At 31.1% G+C, this 21,818-nt stretch overlaps 2 protein-coding genes across 8 annotated transcripts; both read right to left on the reverse strand.

Annotated features, from left to right (window-relative positions):
- Positions 1-263: 263 nt before the first annotated feature.
- LOC118040631 (LOB domain-containing protein 15) lies at positions 264-1,781 on the reverse strand. The gene is made up of 3 exons (XM_035047604.2): positions 1,646-1,781; positions 1,261-1,510; positions 264-1,120 (listed from the first exon to the last, which is right to left on the reverse strand). Exons 1-3 carry the CDS (start codon positions 1,657-1,659, stop codon positions 728-730), a joined length of 657 nt encoding a protein of 218 aa, XP_034903495.1. The 5' UTR covers positions 1,660-1,781; the 3' UTR covers positions 264-727.
- Positions 1,782-14,008: 12,227 nt separating this feature from the next.
- Positions 14,009-18,148, reverse strand: LOC118040632 (uncharacterized CRM domain-containing protein At3g25440, chloroplastic). Of its 7 annotated transcripts, none has more exons than XM_035047605.2 (6): positions 17,623-18,148; positions 17,155-17,515; positions 16,680-17,081; positions 15,693-15,778; positions 14,549-14,695; positions 14,009-14,358 (listed from the first exon to the last, which is right to left on the reverse strand). In XM_035047605.2, exons 1-5 carry the CDS (start codon positions 17,706-17,708, stop codon positions 14,566-14,568), a joined length of 1,065 nt encoding a protein of 354 aa, XP_034903496.1. In that variant the 5' UTR covers positions 17,709-18,148; the 3' UTR covers positions 14,009-14,358; positions 14,549-14,565. The 7 variants fall into 7 exon arrangements, 6 of the variants coding, with proteins under 6 accessions (XP_034903496.1, XP_034903498.1, XP_034903499.1 ...); XM_035047610.2 differs by lacking the exon at positions 14,009-14,358 and adding an exon at positions 15,483-15,568 and having other exon boundaries at positions 14,500-14,695; XM_035047609.2 differs by lacking the exon at positions 14,009-14,358 and adding an exon at positions 15,483-15,577 and having other exon boundaries at positions 14,500-14,695.
- Between the last annotated feature and the right edge of the window lie 3,670 nt (positions 18,149-21,818).

The raw sequence follows: 21,818 nt of genomic DNA on the forward strand, positions 1-21,818 counted from the left end.
AAATTACCCTCAAAACAACAAAATAAGAATGCTTGGCAAATTAATATCATTATTTATCCTTTTTCCTACGGAATATGTTCCTTTTCTTTTTAAGTAAAAACATATAAAAAAAATTTATAACAATTTTGAATGTTATTAAGCCCGTTTGTTTTTGAAATGTTTCGAAAATACTTTTAAAATAAATTAAATATATATTTTTAATTTTAAAATAATAGTTTTTAGATCATTTTAATATGCTGATATCAAAAATAATTTTAAAAAATAAAAAATATTATTTTAATATATTTTATAATAAAAAATAATTACTACCATATCTTTAAAAAATCTTAACATGGATCGATTAACTCTCATTAGGAATGATCACAAGCATACCTTTTGTCTCCCCGACTCCAGGCAACTTTTAGATCCTTCACTAGTACATATTTACATGTGCCAAAATTGTCGGTAGTAATCCAGCTAGCAATTGAGTTCACTCATTAAATTCGAATCCCAACACACTCAGCAACTCATCAACAAATTAAGTAACTAGCTCACCTTTTTACCTTGAATCTATAACTGTTCACAGCGTTAATTTCAGTGCATGTAGCTGCTTCTAGCTAGGGTTTTAATCAAATATGGAGTTAAAAAAAGAAAAAAAAAAAGTGAATATTTGAAGCAACAAGGAGGCTCAAGAAACATATTCAGTAATATAGCTAGGGCATTTATTTTCAGTATCGAAATATAAATATTAACCAAAAAAGGAGACATTTTCAGTCGAAGTTGTGCTATAATCTGCAGCAGCGCTAATGGTGGGTTGAGTGTACATGGAGGAAGATGAGGAAGAAGGAGGGGGCGATGCTGTTGGGGGCGGTGGCGTAGAGGGGGCTGGTGACGGTGCAGCAATTGAAACAGCCCCAGAGGAAAGCAAAGCTACATGAGAAGAATGAATTATGTTTGCTCCCCTATATCTGTATTTCAGTATTTCATTCCTTACTGCATTAAGTTGGGCTTCCAACGATTGAACTTGCTGTTGTAAGGCTGAGATTGCACCCATGCACCCATAAACTGGATCTCTTAGCCTCACATTAGCCTCATAAACAAGACTATTAGCTGCATCAGCTCTTTGGCTCTGTGGCACCTCCTGAAAAATAATCCAAAAGCAGATCATATAATTGAAGAAAGCATGTGAATCGGGAAGAAGAAGCGCGTGTAATTGCAAACGCTAATCAATATTCAGGGAAACAATATTTATAATAATTGGTTAGGGCATAAGGGTTTTACCATCAGCAACTTTGAGACATTACTCGCACCAAAAACTTTGTGAACAGAAGCAAACTTCTGGGGTTCATGTGGAGAGAAATATGGAGAAAATGGGCATTCTTGTGCACACCTCCTTCTTAAGAGCTTACAGGCAGCGCAAGGAGTAGTTGTATTTAGGGTTCCAGGAGGACCCAGCATGTGTCTTCTTCCCATTTGATAAGAGGCATCTGATTCTCTTTTGATCTTCTTGCCTAACTCATCAAATCTCTGCCTGTACAGTGAGGAAGAAGGGAGGATTATCAAATTAGTAAACCTGATCATGGATTAATTTTGCATGAGAGAGAGAGAGAGAGAGAGAGAGAGAGAGAGATCTAGAGATGTAAACATAGACATTTGTACTTCTTACCTTTCTCTGGACATTCAGGCATGCTCTCTGTAAATTTTAAATTTATGGATGAGAAATTGGGCGCAGAGAGAGTGAGGGGTTGAAGGGAAGAAGAAAGGAAAAATAAGAGGAGAGGAAGATTTAAACAGTGCTCAAGAGCAGACCAGAGTTTAAGTCAATACTCAAAAGAAATAGACAAAAGGGATACATATTAGTGGATCGGAGACTGAAATGAGAGAGGATAATTTAATTTTGTTGTTTACTCGAAAGAAATAGATAAAATATTTAAGTTTAAACATATATTTTTTAAAAAAAAAATTGAAAAAAATGTTATACTAAAAGATATTTTGTTTTTATATTTAAAATTGTGCTAAGATGCATTTTAAAAGTGTAATTGATTTGAAAAAAATATTAAATTAATATTTTTTTATATTTTTTTGATGGTTTTAATATATTGATAAAAAATAAAATAAATATTTTAATATATTAAAAAAATAAATATTAAAAAGCACTCTCTATATTATCATACCTAGCATCCTACCAATATAACTTTAATACATTATATCTAGAGATATTGAGAAATATGTTGTGGTTATTTTTTTTAATAATTTTTTTATTTGAAACATACATCAAAATAATATTTTTTTTATTTTATAAAAATTATTTTTGATATCATCACATTGAAATGATATGAAAATATTAAAAAGATATTAATTTAAAATAAAAAATAAAAAATAAAAAATTTTTTTATTTTTTAAAAAATATTTTTAAAATCTAAAACTAAACTACTTTAGTAGGGAAAGAAAAGAAACAGAACAGTTGTGAAATTTATTGACGCCCTCAACTATACATCAATGCTAGCTCTTAACTGCTTGATCGCGCGTGACTAAAATGTGTTTTGACTTGGTGTGGATTTGGCGCAGCTGTGTCATCACTATTTTCTAAATTTATTATATTATTAATTAATTTATTATATATTTTTTATATTTTGATGTTAAAAATAAAATTAAAAATTAAAAATATATATTATTTTAATATATTTCTAAATAAAAAAATAATTTAAAAAACAACCTCCATGTGCCACCAAACACCTTTATATATATATATATATATATATATATATATATAAAAAGCTTGTTGCTTATACTGGTGAATATGCTTTCATGGCTACATGTGGTCTTAATTTGCTTGTCTAGGTACTCTTTATTTTATTGCTCATGTTTTTGTCAAATAATTATTCCAACTTAAGCATATATTAGAGACTTGATCAAGAGCAGAATTAAAGGATCAGGCATCATTAATTCCTCATGAACTGTGTACTTAATTAGTTTAAAGCCACTGGCCTTATATATATATATATATATATATATATATATATATTCTTGTCAAAATCAAGGACGACCCCCTTCCACTCTGAAAAGATCATATCTTGGGATCTAGTTCAGACAATCAACTTTTATTAATATCGATAATTGTCGCCGTGTAGTTACAGCAATCGCTTCTATGAAAGATGATTGCTTATAATTTATTAACATCAACACTACAGAATATTATATCACCAATGAAATATTTTATCTATATTTAACAATGATTCAATCAAAACTAATTTTATTGATGGAATCATAGATAAAAAAATAATGTGATGTTGATGATTTATATTTTGTTGGTAAATCTCATGGTAATATAATTATTAATAAATTTACAAACAAAAATAGTGCGCAAAACAAAATAAAAATTATAGGCATTATTTTCATCAGTAAATTAACCAGTGATTATGCATATTACCGATATAATGTCACCGTCAGAAAATTACATCTAACAGTGGCAAGTTCTATAATTTTTTTTTTTTAATTCTTTGAAACTTTCTGAGGGATCAGTTCATTGGTAATTTCATATGTAATTTTCAGTGGCAAGTTCTTGTAATTTTTTTTTTCCAACTCTATGACACTTTCTGAAGGACATAATTCATCAATAATTCTATTCATATTTTATATTATATTAGCAATTCTGTCAGTATTTTATTTAATACTTAAAAAAATATTAAAATTAAAAATACAAAAAAATAAAAAAGAATTAAAAAAAACAAAAAAAACCAAATCTTTATTATTAATTTAAAAAATATTATTAAATACAATTTATCTAGTAGAAAAAAGTTAGAGGAGGAGGCGGGAAACATATCTTTGCTAGAATCAGGAGGGCGATGAGGTTGACCACATATACTAATGAGAGTTACCAACAACTGCTCGAGGATATTCACTTTATCCTTCAAGTTAGTTGTCTCATACCTAAGTTGAGTCATCTCAACATTAGGCTGAGTGTCTGAACTTGAACTTGTTCTTGTATAATCACTTGAATGTCTGGAGATTGCTAGCTCAATCGCAATAGTGAGGAACCAAAAGTCGATACACTATAGCCCATCAATTTATCCTTGGTCATAGTGTTGGAGATACTATAAACCTGATTTCTCTCAAGTCTATTATTAAATGCAACCTCCAACCACAAATCCAGATCATGTCCCGGATGGGTCAAAGAACCATCCCCGTATCATTTATGTGATCAAGTGTTATATGTTTTTTGAAGAAAAAAAATAAGATATTAAAAAAAATAACTTAAGAAAAAAATTTATTGATATCCAACTTACTATGAACTTCTAAGTTTGACTATCCATAAGCTTTTGCACCTCTTTTCAATGGTTCTTATTTCATATAGGAGTTTTAACAAAAAAAACTCCATAGGTTTTGGACCGTGTCCAAGCACTATAGCATATAAAATGAAGTTATTGTCAGTAAAACATTTTCATATGATAAAACAATTTTTAAAAAATAATTATCTTGCAAAACAAAATCTTACCATATGTTTTGTATACGAAACAAATGGAATGAATCGACTAGTGTGTATGGGAATGGAACTATGAATCTCCTTGGTTCAGTTCTTCGCACCAGACTGCGATCGCTATAAGAAATGTTTAGACGTCACAAGATGGATATAAACGTCCTAGATACCCTCTAAGACGTATGGAGGTTTGAAATCCCCTCACTTGGTCACATCTTCTTAGCTTGGAAGACCTTCATATTTAGCTTGGAAGACCTTCATATTTAGCATATTTCTTTGATTTTTATAGACCTCGTGCCATAAATCATACAACCTAGACCATAGAAAAATCTTATTGGGTAATATTACAAAAAAACAAAATTTTAACATTAAAATTAAAATCACAATTTGAATTCAATCTTATCTAATGACAATGTGATTCTCCAATACTCTACTAGAAATAGTAAAATCTTTCTTTACACGTCAATTTTATAAAATAATTAGTTTATTAAAATTAAACAACTAACCAAATTAAAAATTAAAAAAAGCTATTTATGTATATGCTTACCTTGAACTTTCTAAACCATTCATCAATCATAAACTTTCATTCAAGATTTTTAAAATCATGACTCCATTGAATCAAAGGCACTTCCACGCATCAATCACAAACCTCCATATTTGTAAACCTGAATTTTTATTTGTTCATTGAAATTAATTATTAAAAAATTATTCATTTCCATTTGAGACTGTCTAAAATTTTAAAACCTGTAAATACACATAAAGAAATATAGAAAAATATAATTGATTTTATTCATGATTAATATTTATTTTTTTTATTTTGAAATCTCTATGGACAATTGCAAGTTACAAATAAAAACAACAACAAAAAAAAGGCATTCCAAAAACATTTTTTCCTATGTAACTTAAATATTCAAATTACTAAAATTAAACAACAACCTATGAAATTTAATTAACTTATTAACATCCTAATATATTTTACAATTAAACCATTAAAATAGCAAGAACCTCAAAATTTACTCTCATTTAACCTAAACCTATAAATTCCCACAAATCATTTTCACATTGTCATATTAACAACAATAACATCATGAATTTCACAACTAATACATCAAACCCTCCTCTCAAATTGCTAAAATTAATTTAAAAATAAAACTAACAAAAAAATGCATGAAATTAGAAAATAAACTTCTCTTAACACTAGTTCAATGTTGTTTTTGGTTTTAAAGGTCAATTATTGTTCAATAACTATTAAGGTATATCAAGTCATTCAATTGCATAAAACATAAGAAGACATTCCCCTTCATTAGAAGAAACAAATGTTTTTATATACTTGTTGATATATGTTTTCTAGCACTTGCAATCACATCTCTTTAAATGGCAAACCATTAACACCAAAATAAATTTCAGGTTTTCAAAAACTAGAGAAAATAGATAAAATAGCAGGAAAACTCTGTATTCAGTATATGTAAATTTCTAAACAATCCATTAAATGACAAAAAAAATGATCATCAGAATCCAATAAACATTAAACTAACACACGCCACGACAACATTAGTAAATAATTAAAGTCCTTAGTAGTCCAATTATAAACAAATGGCAGTTGGATTACACAATATGATCAAAAATATATACAACCCTAAAGATATTGTTATCTCGTATAAGATCCTCAAGGCTATTGTTAGAAAGACTTAATTCATAACCACACCAGGTACATGAAAAAACATAATTATATCTACAAGAAGCTAAAAAAGGAAAGAGAATAAGAAATACTAGTACATCGAACCAACATAAAGGATTACATATAGAATTATAGACAAATCCTTTTTAATAAGTATCACGATCTTACAACAATAACATTATAAGAAAAAATATGCAAAAACCTCACATCTCCACATCCTTTACTATTATCATAGGTTTTGATCAATTTCCAATTAAACATGCCTAATTTAGTTATATAATGGTAAAAACATTTTCTAAACCCTTAATTATAGAGATTGAAAAACTAAATTGACAAATTTCGTAGGGTTTTCAATTTTAGGAATCATAGCTCAACAGTAAAAATTTGCAACTTTCCTTTAGCTATCATTTTGTCTTGAAATAAACTTATTTTTAATAAATAAAATGTATTAAGAGAAATATATTCAAAGTTTTGATTGAAAAAAATGAATTGTTACTATAATTTTTTTCAAACTCCTTAGAACTCTTCAAGTGACTTAGTATGTCTATAATTCCTTCTATAATTTTTAGTGGCAAGATCTTGTAATTTTTTTCACCTCTCCATAACTCTCTAAGAGACTTAGTCTATTGATATTTCCATCACTATAAAACAATATTTTTCCCCATTGTTTTTCTATTCCATATCTATACAACCTGTGAATACAATAAAATCATACACATAATAACACAAATTATGTTCAATAACATAATAATAAAACCACAATAATAAACATTCTAATTATGTTAATAGTTCATTGTAAAGAAACAACATATGTGAAAATTACAATAAAATCAATTTCATTACACATTGATGTTTTACATATAAAATCAGTTCAAAATCTTTTTAATCATAATTGTCTTCTTCTTCTTCAATTTCATCATCATCATATCCATCATAATCCTCTTCATCAATTTATGCATGTCCATTGCTTCTCAATATATCATATAAGTCCCCAATATTAACTACAATAAAAATTTTCTTCTAAATTGGTATATGAAGCAACTCAATATGGATCAACTAACTCATCAAGTTGAAAGATATTGTCTCTCATAGTTACTTTATCTTTACCATCCCGAACAACTTATACATGACCCCTAAATTTGGTTTTCACAATGGATAACCAATCAATCCTAGAACAATTTTTTTCTAAAAGAAAAAGTATATGTGTGATAAACTTGTTGGCATTTCTTGGCGAAAAAAGACATTATTGGCATTATAAAGTGTAGTTATTGTATTAATTTTGGCCAAACCATGATGAGAATCTACAATAATTTCTCTATTAGTGGTAACATACCAATAACATTTGAATAAAACGAATCAATTATTTTTGTTATGATATTGCAATTCAATCACCTATTCTAACTTCTTATAATAATCGATTTCAAACTTATTAGAAGTTAACCCCTTAACATAAACTCTAATATTATAGGTCTTTCTACCTTGACCATACTCTTTAGTATGAAAGACATCCATTGATGAAATACTCATTATAGATATCAACTTTCTTTCAAGACCCAAACATATTAAATTCAAACTACAACTAGCATTTTCTCTCATTTGATAAACCTGATACATGATTACAACTATTAGCAATTAAAGAGAAAAAAAGTATAATAAAACTAAGTATTGCAAGAGTTGAGAATTATTAAGAACTCCTAATATGTGTTTTAAACCACGTGATAAATTATTCATTTTATAATAGGAGAATTTGAGATTCAGTCAAATGTGAATTTTAAAATAGTAAAAAAATGAGATGTTGCATATGAGAAATTCTTCAATTTACCAATTTATGAGTGTGTAAGAGAAAATTATTTAAAATAGCATGTTAATATTGTACTTATTAAATAAAATGTCTCAATTCATCATAAACAACATATAATTTTATGTATGTTTAAATTTGATTTATATCAAGTATCTTCTCTTCATTGTATTTTTTTATTATGGCAATATGGGATGGGAAAATATTGATATATTCACACTTGAAAGCACTTTCCCACCATCATCATGTCTTGAAACACAGTTGATTATTTTTTTTCAAGTGAGACTCAAAATATTATAAGATAAATATTGAGATCTCTTTAACCATATAAGCCTCGCATATTGAAGCCTTAATATCCACCTTTTTTTTCCCACTTTTTCTTAAGGTTAAACAAGTATTTGCATAGAACTAAATGGATATTTTAAATTAAAAAAAAAAGATAATAGAAATTTAATTAGAATGCATGTGCAATCCCTAACCTCATAAATCGATACATCCATCTATATTAGACATGGCCTTCGACTTTTGCCTTAAACAGAAAATATATGGGTAGATGTTTCATTGAGTCGAAAAAGGATAGAGGGAATATCATTTCAAGTTTGTAGATTGTTTAGATGAAATTCATCACACACTTCTCTTTGTGTTAGGTATACAACTTGTTAGAGCATATATCTCTAAAACAGTGATTGATCTTCATGAGTGCATCCTACATCTTTTTTGGCAATAAATCCTGATAAACAAGTGGAATGAGTGTTTGCATAAATACGTGGCAATTATAACTCTTTATTTCATATAATTTGTCATCCTTCAGATTCACACATCTAGATATGTTTGAAGCATATCCATTAAGAAAATATAGACTCTTAAGCCATTGATAGACTAGTAACTGTGTATTTTTATCTAAGAAAAAACTAGCTTTAGGTTTTGCAACCAGTAACCCATCATAAACCAACTCCATATTATTTTGGTGGCATAACAAAGGTATATCCATTCTAGCTTTCATGTTATCCTTTGTCCGCCTTTTACATTCATTATCATGTTAAAAGTATTTTCAAACATGTTCTTTTTAATATATATGACATCTAGATTATGGAGTAGAAGATTAGTCTTCCAATAGGAAAGCTCCAAAAAAATACTTCACTTTATCTAATTATAGATCACACAAAAGCTATAAAACTTTTACTTACCGGATTGAAAACTAAACACAATTCCCCCATACTGCGAGACCATGTCATACAACTCTTTATCCAATGGTACCAAAGGTACAATATCCCTTTCAACTATACCTACAAAGAAGTCCTTTTGTTCTTTTTGTACTTATGATCGGTTGGCAAGAACCTACAGTGGTAATAAAAAAAGTTGTTTTACTATAATTTGTTAACATAAAGGCTTTATTATTTTTCATATAGTATGAACATGCTAATTTCTCATGTGTGCTTTAACCAAAACCATCCCATATGCATGAAAATCAATGATAGTCCATATCAAAAAAAAATTTCATCCGAGAATTTAGTTTTCTTGAGACATTATATGTCAAAGTCTTGAAAAACCACAACTGATTCAACTCATTAATCAATGGTCGAGAATAAACATCTATATTCCTACCTAAAGTATTAGGATCGAGTATGACCATAGATAAGAACATGAACTTCAACCTTATACACATCCATGATGGTAAGTTGTAAATCATGAGTATCATCGACCAACAAGAATAAGGTATAATAAATGACCTAAATGGATTGAATACATTTGTACATAAACCAAGATGGATGTATTATGGTTCCATTAAAAAATAAAGATGCACCCTATTAAACTTCTTACAAGCTTCACCATTAGAAGGGTGTACCATGACTCCATTCAACGCATCATGTGAAATGATGCCATGTCATGTGCTCATCTGTCTTTGAAGATATAAATAATCTTTACAGTCTAGGAGAGATTGAGAAGTATCTTAGTTTTCAATCTGCAAAAAGAGTCATTCCTTTACTAGTTTTGAGTTTATACCGAGTGACACGACCAAAAGATTGATGTCTTCTCCCAAGTGCAGTAGTGTCAAAGTAATAAATAAGCCACCAAGACCGGGATCGAACCACAAGGAGGTGAACTATATAAATTACAAATAATACATATATATTTAATAAAACAAAGAGTTTATGAGAATTTTATGGGATATTAATATAAGAATTAAACAATGATAAAACAATTATCAAAGGTTAGAGGATCCACTAATGGTATTAGAAATAAGTATAGTATAAACTCTTTTTATCAATCAACTGGAAACCACACACAAAGGAGATTCCAATTAGATTATTTATCCTTAATAGTTTATTATAAATTGTTAAAATGATGATATTAATTATCTTATTTAAGTAACACCAAACTTTTAAGTATTGTCAGGAATTCATGATGCTAACTTATGTTAACAACAAATCAGGTTCTTTTCATAACATAGGTGTAGGTTATACTATACGATTGGCTGTAAAAATGCCAAGCATTTGTTGTACCAAGTGTTATACAACACAAATCTAGATTAACCATTTAAAAAGCAAGGTATTAAGAATTAGTAAGATAAAAAGATAAGACATGTTAATAACAAACTTTCTTGGATATAAATATTGAAGTTCATGTTGAGTTTATACTATATATATTCTAACACCATTAGTAAAACCTTTTCATCTTGACATAATAAACTTAACTGAACATCATGAAGAAGAGAAACATAAACAAACAAGATGAGAACATGATTATATAAGTATAGTAAAGAAAATGAAAGGTATAAACAAGAGATTAATGAAAATATAACATGGAATAAAACTTGAACATTACAAAATATAAATAAAAAGAGCAAGAGCAAGAGCAAGATCTTGATCTGAACAACCAATATGCCTAAATGCATGACAAATGCCTTTTTTATAGGCAAAAATTTAAAACTATTGATTTGATGACTAATTATTGAGTTGGTGGCCACATCTTGACTTGGTGACAATCCTTATTTTCTTGTTTGAACAAAACATCATTGATAACATCAAAATTTGAACAAACTTAACCATGAAAGTTCTAGGAAATTATCTCAGCTTTCCAACAAATTTTTTTTTTTGTTTTCCTATATATGATTCGTTGGACTATTTGATTTATAGCCCTTGGATAACATGCTAAAGTAGCAACATCATGATATAGTTCTAAGTCCTAGATGGTATAATTATGGATTCATAACAGAATTATAGATGGTCATATTATAGGACTCTTACAATCATAGAGAAGGGATAAATTCTATCACTTCCTTTTACGATCGACGTACATGCAATATGATATTATATGCTAAGGTAGAGCTCATACTCATAGTTTTAAGACCTAGCCCGGTGTTCGGCCTGGTCCAAGGCCTGGGTTCCGAGTTTTGTTCGAGTTACTGGGTCTGCCAGGTAAGTTCTTTTTTTAAAAAAAATCAAAATGACATCGTTTTAGTTAAAAAAAAAAAAAGTCAATGTGTTTGCAACAGGGTTTTGCCGGGTTAACTAGGTTACCGGGTCAACCCGCCTGGTCAGCCGGATCGAGTTTTTTCTTCCCTTGTTTTTTCTTCAACCCGGCCCAGTTCCAATCCCGAGTTAGTCAGGTTCATGATCAACCTGCCAGGCGGAGCCGGGTTTCAAAACTATACTCATACTACAAAAAATGTCATGCTTATACACCATATAAACCTTAGCTTAAAAGCTAAAAAATTGCTCCTAACCTCAATATCTTAAGACAATCACTCTACTAGTGCCTTCTTGAAATTCTCACATAAGCTTTATAGAGATGTGAACCTCTCTATTTTTAACTTATAGGTCTCATATTAACTCTCTCTATTTTTAACTTATAGGTTTCATATTAACTCTAAGTAAGGAGACATAAAATAATAAGATATATTTCCTTGTTAGCTCACTACGAGCTAAGCATATCATGAGAATTATAAAAATACATCTTATGATAGGAACATGTCTCATCCTGCTTGCTTTCTCAACAATAAGGCAATTTCTTATGTGAAAATGAGAATCATTGCATGTTGACATGATATTATGCACTAATTTAAATTATTAATAATAATGCAATAAGAATACTCATGAACCATTAATGCATAAAAGGTCTACAATGTCCAATGATGTAAAATACAAGCTTATCAAATCCTATATAATCCTAAACTTCATGCCTAAGAAAAATATCTTTTAGGAGAGGTTTGGTAAATGGATCAGCAACCATCTCATGGGTTGAGATAATATGTAAAACCTATGCAATGATGTCTTGAATAAAATGGTTTTTGGTATCATTATGCTTTGATTTGCCATGATATTTGAGATCCCTTGCATAAGCTATTGCATAAGTGTTTTCATAATAAATAATAACATCTTCTACATGTATTGTAACATTCAATATGCAAGAATCATCTAAGATAGATTGCCTCCTAGTTAGTGGTTGCGCAAGCAATATATTCTTACTCCATCATAGATAAGGAGACACGTATTGCTTTATACTGCACCATGAAATGGCCCCACCTCCTAAAATAAAAAACATATCCTGAGATGGATTTCCTGTCATCTCTATTAGTAGATACATCAACATCTCTGTATTTGATCAATCTGAGATTGCCACCATGGTAGCATAAGGAAAGGTTTATTGTTCCTTTAAGATATTGAAAAATCCGTTTTAACTATTTTCCAATACACAATACCAGGATTACTTTACTATCTACTAACCATGGCAACAACAAAATATATATTAGGTGGAGTACATATCATTGCATACATCATACTACCAATTGCACTTGAATAAAGAACATTTACTAGTTACTTTTTCTATTCCTTTGTCTTAGGATATTGTTGAACACTAAGAACATGACTCTTTACAGTCGGGGTATCAATGAGTTTAGAGTTACGCATACAAAATCATTCTAAGATTCTTTTAATGTAATTCTCCTGAGATAAACTTATTGATCCTTTTGGATCTTAACTCCCAATACATAATATGCATGGCCCATGTCCTTCATCTCAAATATAAAGGACAATTTTTAAGTGACTATAATCAACTCTAAATCATTTCCAGCTAATAAAATATTGTCTATATATAAGGAAAGGATAAGAACTTTTTTCTCAACCTTTTTTACATACACAATGATCTTTCTTGATCATCACAAAACCAACCAAAATAATAACTTAGTGAAACCAGTGATACCATTGCCTTGACGATTGTTTCAGGCCATAGATAAAACATTTGAGGCTAAAAACTTTACGTCCTTTTCCTTGTACCGTAAAACCCTTTGTTACATTCATGGAGTAACTCCCAATTCAAATGGGCGATAATAGATAGAATAAGACGAATGAAAGCAAATCTCACCACAGGGGAGAATATATCAATCAATCTATAGAACGCTAAAGATGATTTTACATAAAAATGCCAAGCGTGCCTGCAAAAAGATCACCACCACTGCCCAAAAAAAAAAAAGATGGAACGAAATTTTTATAGTGTGTTTTTCTTATTATAATATTTTGTTGGGTCTAGGTAGTTCACATATAATCTCTAACATATTATCCGATTCTCAATTCAGTCCTAAAACTAAACATTTTAGCAGCTATATCTAAAATGTTTCAGACATCGGCGTTTTATAGCAACAAAAAAAAAACAAACATTGATCTAATGAAAGCACCCAGTAGAAAAATGTCTGAATCATTAGGAACATGTTTTGTCACTCAAAATTAGGCACTAAATTGAGATTTTTCCCATTTAAAATAACAATGGGAGAAATGAAAGTACCCAGTAGATAAATTAGGGGTCCTCTTAACGTTACTGGCTTACTGAACATGGGAGAAATTACGGTAAGCTACTCTCTTAAAAAGGATGCTCGTTTTGTACAGCTACTCTCTTTCTCATCTGCTCCTCTCAAATTTGCATTACAGTTGGTCATCTTCTATTTTTTGTTTCTGATTTACAAAAAAGACTAATGGGCATGTCAAAATCCTTAAAACACCAACTATCAGAAATTATACAAGGAAGAAAACTGAAGAAAAACCAGCTACCATAGACATCAAACAAAATATAAAAACAGAAATGAGGGCCAAACTTCATCGTGCATAGATGCCTACCAAGTTAAATTCCAGAAAACAAGAACATGAATATAGATGGCAGTATCATTGAATCAATTCCCTTTCGATCGGAAATGAAAAGGAGATAACAGAGCCAATAAGAGGACTTCCATGATGGTAGAGAAGCACCCAATCTTACATAGAAAAGATATACAAATGGTTTTTATAATGAAAAGCTCTACCTGCTCAAGTTGATGAAATCTTTACCATGTCTGATCTGTTCCATGAAGCAAAATTCCATCTCATAATCAGCAGAAGGAGCCATCCGCTTAATGTAAAACAGTCAACTTTGATTTGTTATTTGTGAGAGTCCATCCTGTAAAACAAAGAAATAGGCCATCTCTAAAACGACAAATATCATGAACAAAAGCCTTTGTCAACCAAAAGGGCTCCTATTGCAGTTTTTCATTTATTTGGTTTGCACATATTATCTTTCCTTTTTCTTTTACATAAGCTCTTTGACTCCAGAAAACTTTCAAAAGATTATCAGATCTCCGTTTTCATACATCAGCAATCGCACTGTCTACTGCAGCTTCTTTCCTTTTCTTGTAACGAACAACATGCTCCTGATAATTTTCAAGCTCTTTCTCCAATTTCTCAATGAACTGACTTGTATGCTCAAGTGACTGCTCGTACCTATATTTTTCCAGGGCCTGCAATTTTCAAAAGGAAAACCACTATAACGCCAGTAATTGAGTATTGACAAGATAAAGTAATACCTAGACCTTCACTGCACAGTATTAATGGGTGGTCAACAAGCCAACAAATAATCTTTATAACCGAGAATTGATTCATGTCACCATGACAACGACATTGCTAACTTTATTAAGAAGATGAATTAAATTTAACCATGATTTCCAATGGCCAACAGTAAATATTTTCCAGAAAAAGAAATTAAAAAAAAAATATATAAAACTAAATGGTTGGCTTATAGACTATCTTAAAGAATTTTTAAACAAAGAGATTAGTCAAATACAAAATTCCAGATGATTCAAAAACCATACATGAACTATACACTAAATTCCCTTTCAAGGAACCACCTCCTAAATACACAATGATGCTATGTCAAATGTGTTGTCACTACTGCCAAAATAACCTGACCAAATAATATGCTGCCACCTTCAAAACACAGGCCTTTTCCCCTTGGCAAGGGATCAAGAATTTTCATCAATTCACTTCCTATGCTTGGATCAATACAACAGATTAAGCCATTCAAGTGCCATTCAGCTATCCAAACCATTCAAAATAACAAAAACTTGATTACTCCCGGTTCATTGAGATTTTGGGGCAAAAAAAAGCAAAGAGAATGAAAAGGCAAACCCTGATGAGACTTTCCTCGGGAAATGTTGTGTGAAAGCTGAAAATAGTTTCCCCATAAGAGAATGACAGTTGCATCAGTCTATCCCACCATAATAAGCCAAAACCTTTTAAAAGGCTCACCTAATGCAAGCTACAACCTTTTGAAATTTGAGTTGTTTGCAACCTTCTGAAAATCAAATCCTCCCATGCTTACCTTCATCGCATGCCTACAAAGACTAGTATTTCCTCAGGAAATGTTGTGTGAAAGCTGATAATAGTTTCCCCATAAGAGAATGACAGTTGCATCAGTCTATCCCACCATAATAAGCCAAAACATTTTAAAAGTCTTACCTAATGCAAACTACAACCTTCTGAAATTTGAGTTGTTTGCAAGCTTCTGAAAATCGAATCCTCCCACGCTTACCTTCCCCACATGCCTACAAAGACTAGTATTTCCTCAGGAAATGTTGTGTGAAAGCTGAAAATACTTTCCCCATAAGAGGATGACAGTTGCATCAGTCTATTCCACCATAATAAGCCAAAACCTTTTAAAAGTCTCACCTAATGCAACCTACAACCTTCTGAAATTTGAGTTGTTTGCAAGCTTCTGAAAATCAAATCCTCCCACGCTTACCTTCACATGACTACAAAGACTAGTATTTCCATAACAACATCAAGAGACAAAGCCGGGTAAGAGTACTAGCTTGCCAACCTATAATCCCCTCACATCTTGAAGATTGCAAAATGTGTCCTCGTCTACCAAATAGTTTTCAATTTCAGCGAGTCATTGAAAAAACTGAACCAGAAAGAAAGAAAAGGAGAACAAGATGCAGAGAAAACGTTGAGCTCTAAAACAGAAAAAAAAGATATTATAGCAACATAGCTGTACAACAAAAGTCTAAAAACCGGTGTGGACAATCTTCTATCAATATCTTTTAGGCATAAAATGTGCCCGTTAACAGAAAAATAATTCACAAGAAAGTTAGTGATCTATTACTGCTTTCCTATCAAACAAAAAATTAAGAAAACTGCAGCTTCGAACTATTAGCCCCTCCACAAAATTTTTGAAGTTCGTATCCTACCAGAATATTGCAACTATTTAAGCAATGAACAGTCCTGAAAATATGTATTTATCAAGAAGGCATTTAGCGAAACCAGCAGAAAAGAAGAGGAAAAAAAAAAAAAACCCCCTGTTCCAAGGTCATAAAATCAGCCACGGTAGTGGACCTGGGAAATTGGGGTGGATTTTGGGAACTTCACTCTGTACTATATTTTCAATTGAAAAAATATGCTAATTCAACTGATATTTCAAAGAAAAAAAAAACTAGGCAAACTCACTTTATCTTTAGATAGGGTATCTGGAGGGGACATGATTTTTGGCTGCACATAGTTCTTTCCCCTGTAGAAAATAATGGTGTTGTCAGGTCTTATGTCAATAACGATCCCTTTGCTAAGTCGAGCAAGCTCTTCAGCATATTCATGAATTTGGCCTGGCTTGCAAGGTTTGCAAGTAACCTTGACGGTTTCGTGCTTCTTCCAATGAAGATGCATATTGAGAACAACGCCTCCAAAAACCCCTCGTCGGCCAACTGGAACGTAGTTTTTCTTCTTCTCGCCAGTACGCTTGAAGTAATGCTTCTCCTCATCTGTTAATATTTCAGGATCATATGCTTCACCTGGGGTTTTGGGGACTTCAAGTTTCCTGAGCTTTTCAATCAACCATGCTTCCTTCCTTTTGGCCTGAGCCAAAAAACAAAATTTAAGAACATGCAAGCCCCGCTTGAAAAAAAGTAAAATAAAAAAATGGTCCAACCTTTTCAAGTTTATATCTAATCCTAACTTCAGGATTAGGAGAATTCATCTTCTTTTTGGCCTTGAGGCGATACAACCGGAGTTCATTAAGTTTCGCCTTTTTAGACATTTTAACATATCTGGGCACCTTTTTCATACTTTTCTTCTCTTTTGCTGAATACCCATCTTTAGTAATCGAAAATCTAACAAAATCATTGTCTGTCCTCAGCTCCAATGATGCAGTGCTCATATGCCTTGCAAAATTTTCAAGAACAACACCAGGTCTTTGCGCCCATAAAAAACAGCATACAACAGATGGTGTGTAATTAAAACTGTCCGACTGGTTTTGAACTAGTAGATTACGGTGCCAAGTTAAAGATTCCCTGCATAAATAAATGGCAGTCACAGAGAACAAAAAAAAACAAAATCATTAAAGAAAAAAACATAATGCAAAGGAGAGGAGAGGAGAAGAGAAGAGAAGAAAACACACTTTCTGATAGCGAAGCTAAGCCGGCGACCAATGCCTACGCCTCCTCTTATTGAAGCTGCTATACCCAACATTATTATTATTATCATTAATTCACTGAACCATCATAGCTGATGACCACATTCAGAGCTTGATTTCTTAGTAGCGAATTCAACTCAAGTTTTCGGGTTTTTTTTGTGTGTGTGTGTGTGTGTGTGTGTGTGTGTGTGTGAGAGAGAGAGAGAGAGAGAGAGAGAGAGAGATGTCTTCTTTTTAATTGTGTGTTTTATTGGGACAAATTGTCGAAAACCTTTCATGCAACAGGAAAGTGCTTCCAGAGCTGGTTAGAAATTGTGATTTAGGCTATATAAGGCCAAGTCTTATATCATGGTTGGTGATGGTGGCGTGATCTTGGGTGGTTCACAATGGAGGATTTGCGATTCGTGTGGGAACTATGATGGCTAGGGTGGTGTCAACGTGATGTGAGGTGGTGGGTTATGGCGGCTGGTCACAACAGCTTGATGTTATGTTTTAGCCGGTGCTAATCAATGGCTGTGATTAAAGAAAATTTATTAGTTTTTGGGTTTTAAATGTTAATTTATTTCATTTTTTGTTTGATTTCCTTTACTAACATTTTTCATTTACTTTTATTTTTTAAAATATTATTTTGATTATCATATTTATGTTTAGATTGTGTTTTTTTTTTTTTTTTTAACATTTGTTATCTGCCAAAAAAAAATGTAAACTAAGCAGTAAGAGTAATGTAGTTTTTATTATTATTATAATACAATTATTTTTAACAATTTGAGCAGCATGAGGCTAGTAATTTCAATAAAAAAAAAATTATAAAGTAAAATTTATGATTTAACGCTATAATAAAACAATTATAATGCATTTCAACCAAGGGTGATACAATCTTTTAATTTTTTTGGAAATATTAAAATTACTTTGTTATCCTTAAAGATAAAATCAACATAACTCTTTTACAATGATTTTTTTTTATCCTTTTTACATTGATTTTATTATTATTATGAATGTTACTCAGGGATATAATTGTAATTGATTATATAATAAATATTATTATATTAACAAATATGGGTGCGTGATACAAGTGGACAACCTTTATTTTCTTCAGGATGCATGTGTGGGGTCATATGACCATTAAATGTTGCCTTCCACAGCAAAGCTTGAAGGGTATTAGAGCCCCTTCTGTTATCAGACAACGTATGTGCTAAATGTGCCTCTAGTTTAATCTTTATCCTTAAATTCATTTTTTTCATTTTTCACTCTCTCCTTCTTAAATTAAACACTAGCTCCTTCAAAATTTTAGACCAATCCCTCTGATTAGTACTTAAAAGTGAATGTTTATCAAGGTTTTATATCATCATTTTGCACTTGAAGTATCAATAACTCCTTAACTAAAGCATGTTTTATAATAACAAGTTTGATACTATAAGATACCTTAATTTATGGTAAATGTTCATCTTAAGTTCAGGCCTATCACATAAATAAAAGGATTGATTGATGAGTTTAAGTATTGAAAGTGAAAGGACAAAGAGATGGCCAAACTTATAAAAGAGATGCCGGTGTAGTCCAAACCGGAACATTGCTCGGTAATTGGATCATATCTGGAGATCTAGATCTCGGATTTAGGTCCATTTTATATGGATGGAAAGGTAAGACAAAGGCCTACAACTTTTATGGGAGCCCAAGATTTAAAAAGGCCGTTTTGAAGTCCAAACTGAAGGAACAACGAAGAAGTCCGAAGCTGTCCTGCAGCCCAGACACTATTTAGTGTTCAGCCCATATCTTGAGTTCTAGAATTCCAAATGACCTCATCTTTTTTTTGTTGGAAAGCTGAGACAATTTCCTAGAACATTCCTCAGGATTCTGGGCAAATTATGATGTTAGCAATGACGTCTTGTTCAGACAAGAAGATAAGGATTGTCACCAAGTCAAGATGTGGTCACCCACTCATCAATTAATTAACAAATCAATAGTTCCAAATTTTGGCCTATAAAAGGAGGCACTTACCATGTATTCAGACATCTTGGTTTCCAGATCAAGATCATGCTCTTGCTTTCTCTCTTTGTATTGCTTATGTTTTGCTTTCATTAATATCAAGTTTATGCACTTAATTTCCTTTCCTTTACTTAGTTAACTTCTTTCTCATTTATGTTCTTATCTTGTTCATTTATGTTTCTTTCTTTCATTATGTTTAGCTAAGTTAATTATGTCAAGGTGAAAATGGTACACTAATGGTGTAAGAATAAGTATAATATAAACTTAACATGGACCTTAACGTTGGATACAAACATGTTTTAAATTTGTTATCTTGTTCACTTTTAATACTTTGCTTGTTAAATGGTTAATCTAGATTTATGTTGTATAACACTTGGTACAACAAATACTTAGCACTTTCATAGCCCATACTGTATGGTATAACCGACACCTGAGCTATGAAAGGAACTTGATTTGTTGTTAACATAAGTTATAATCATGAATGTCTGCCAACATTTACAAGTATTAGCTTTATTCGAATAAGATAACTAATGTAATCATGTTAACAATTTATAATCTGATTGGAACCTCCTTTATGTGTGGTTTCCAATTGAGTAATAAGAATTTATACTATACTTGTTTGAAGTACCATTAGTGGATCCTCTAACCTTGACATTTATTTTTATCGTTGTTTAATCCTTACATTAATCTTTCAACTCAAAGTTCTCATTAATTTCTTCCTTCTCTTCTTTATTATTGTTGTTGTTATTATTATTATTATTATTATTATTATTATTATTATTATTATTATCTGTTCATAAACTCAGTATATAGGCTGGAAACCTGTGACCCGATCTTTTAGATCATTCTCAGGTATAACAACGCAACGTACTGAGTATTATTATTATTATTACTATTACTAGTACTACTATTGTTATTATTATCGTTATTATTGTTATTGTTGTGTTGTTATTTATAATTTATACAATTAACCTCTCTGTGGTTCGACCCTGGTCTTGCCGGGTTATTTATTACTTCGACACTTCTGCACTTGGGAGAAGACATCAAGCTTTTGGTCGTGTCAAGTTTTTGGCGCCGTTGCCGGGGAGGCAAATTCTTGTATAAATTATAATATTTAATTTATTTTCTCTTTTCACTTTTCATTTTATCTAACTTTTGTTTTCTTTGTTTTGTTTTGTTTCTTTTTCTTCTATTTTCTTTTCTTCCTTTTATTCTCTTTTTACACGTGCATGAGAGTTTGATCACGTACATTAAGTGGTCGACTTTGTAGGGTATTCTCATCATTTTCAGAAAATATGGCCGAAGAAGATAATCAATCGCTTCATAATGAGAATAATGAGAATAACCGTATGAGAACACTTAGAGACCACATGAATCCCACAAGAACAAGTGCACCCTCATGCATAGTTTTCCCTCCTGATGCATCTCATTTTAATTTTAAGCCAGACATTATTCAACTTTTACCATCTTTTCATGGTTTAGACCTAGAAAATCCATACTTGCATTTAAGGGAATTTGAGGAGGTCTGTAATACATATAATGACTCAAATTGTAGCATGAACACCATTCGATTAAAGCTTTTTCCTTTTTCATTAAAAGATAAAGCTAAAACATAGCTACAAAATTTGAGACCAGGATCCATTCGTGCTTGGGATGAAATGCAACAACAATTTTTAAAGAAGTTTTTTCCGTCTCACATAACAAACTCTTTCAAAAGACAAATCATCACTTTCACTCAAAAACCAAGAGAAAATTTTTACCAATGTTGGGATAGGTATCGAGATTTGCTTAATACTTGCCCTCTTCATGGTTTTGAAACATGGAGATTGGTTTCATATTTTTATAAAGGTTTATCACCTAGAGATAGGCAAATGGTTGAATTGATGTGCAATGAAACTTTCGAAGATAAAGACCCTAATGAAGCAATGGAGTACCTAGACTTGCTAGCCGAAAATGCTCAAAATTGGGACACCACAGGTACTTATGAGGCACCAAGTAAAACTCAACCTCATACATCTAGTGGAAGTATGCACAACCTTAGGGAAGATCATGACCTCCAAGCCAAGTTTGCATCTTTAGCTAGAAAAGTCGAAGCACTTGAATTGAAAAAGAATGGTCAATTAAAATCTGTTCAAGATATTGTGTGTTAAATCTGTGAAACCAAGGAACACTCAACAAATGATTGTCCAACTTTGCCT

The sequence above is a fragment of the Populus alba genome, chromosome 13 (assembly GCF_005239225.2).
Source record: "Populus alba chromosome 13, ASM523922v2, whole genome shotgun sequence".
NCBI lineage: Eukaryota > Viridiplantae > Streptophyta > Magnoliopsida > Malpighiales > Salicaceae > Populus > Populus alba.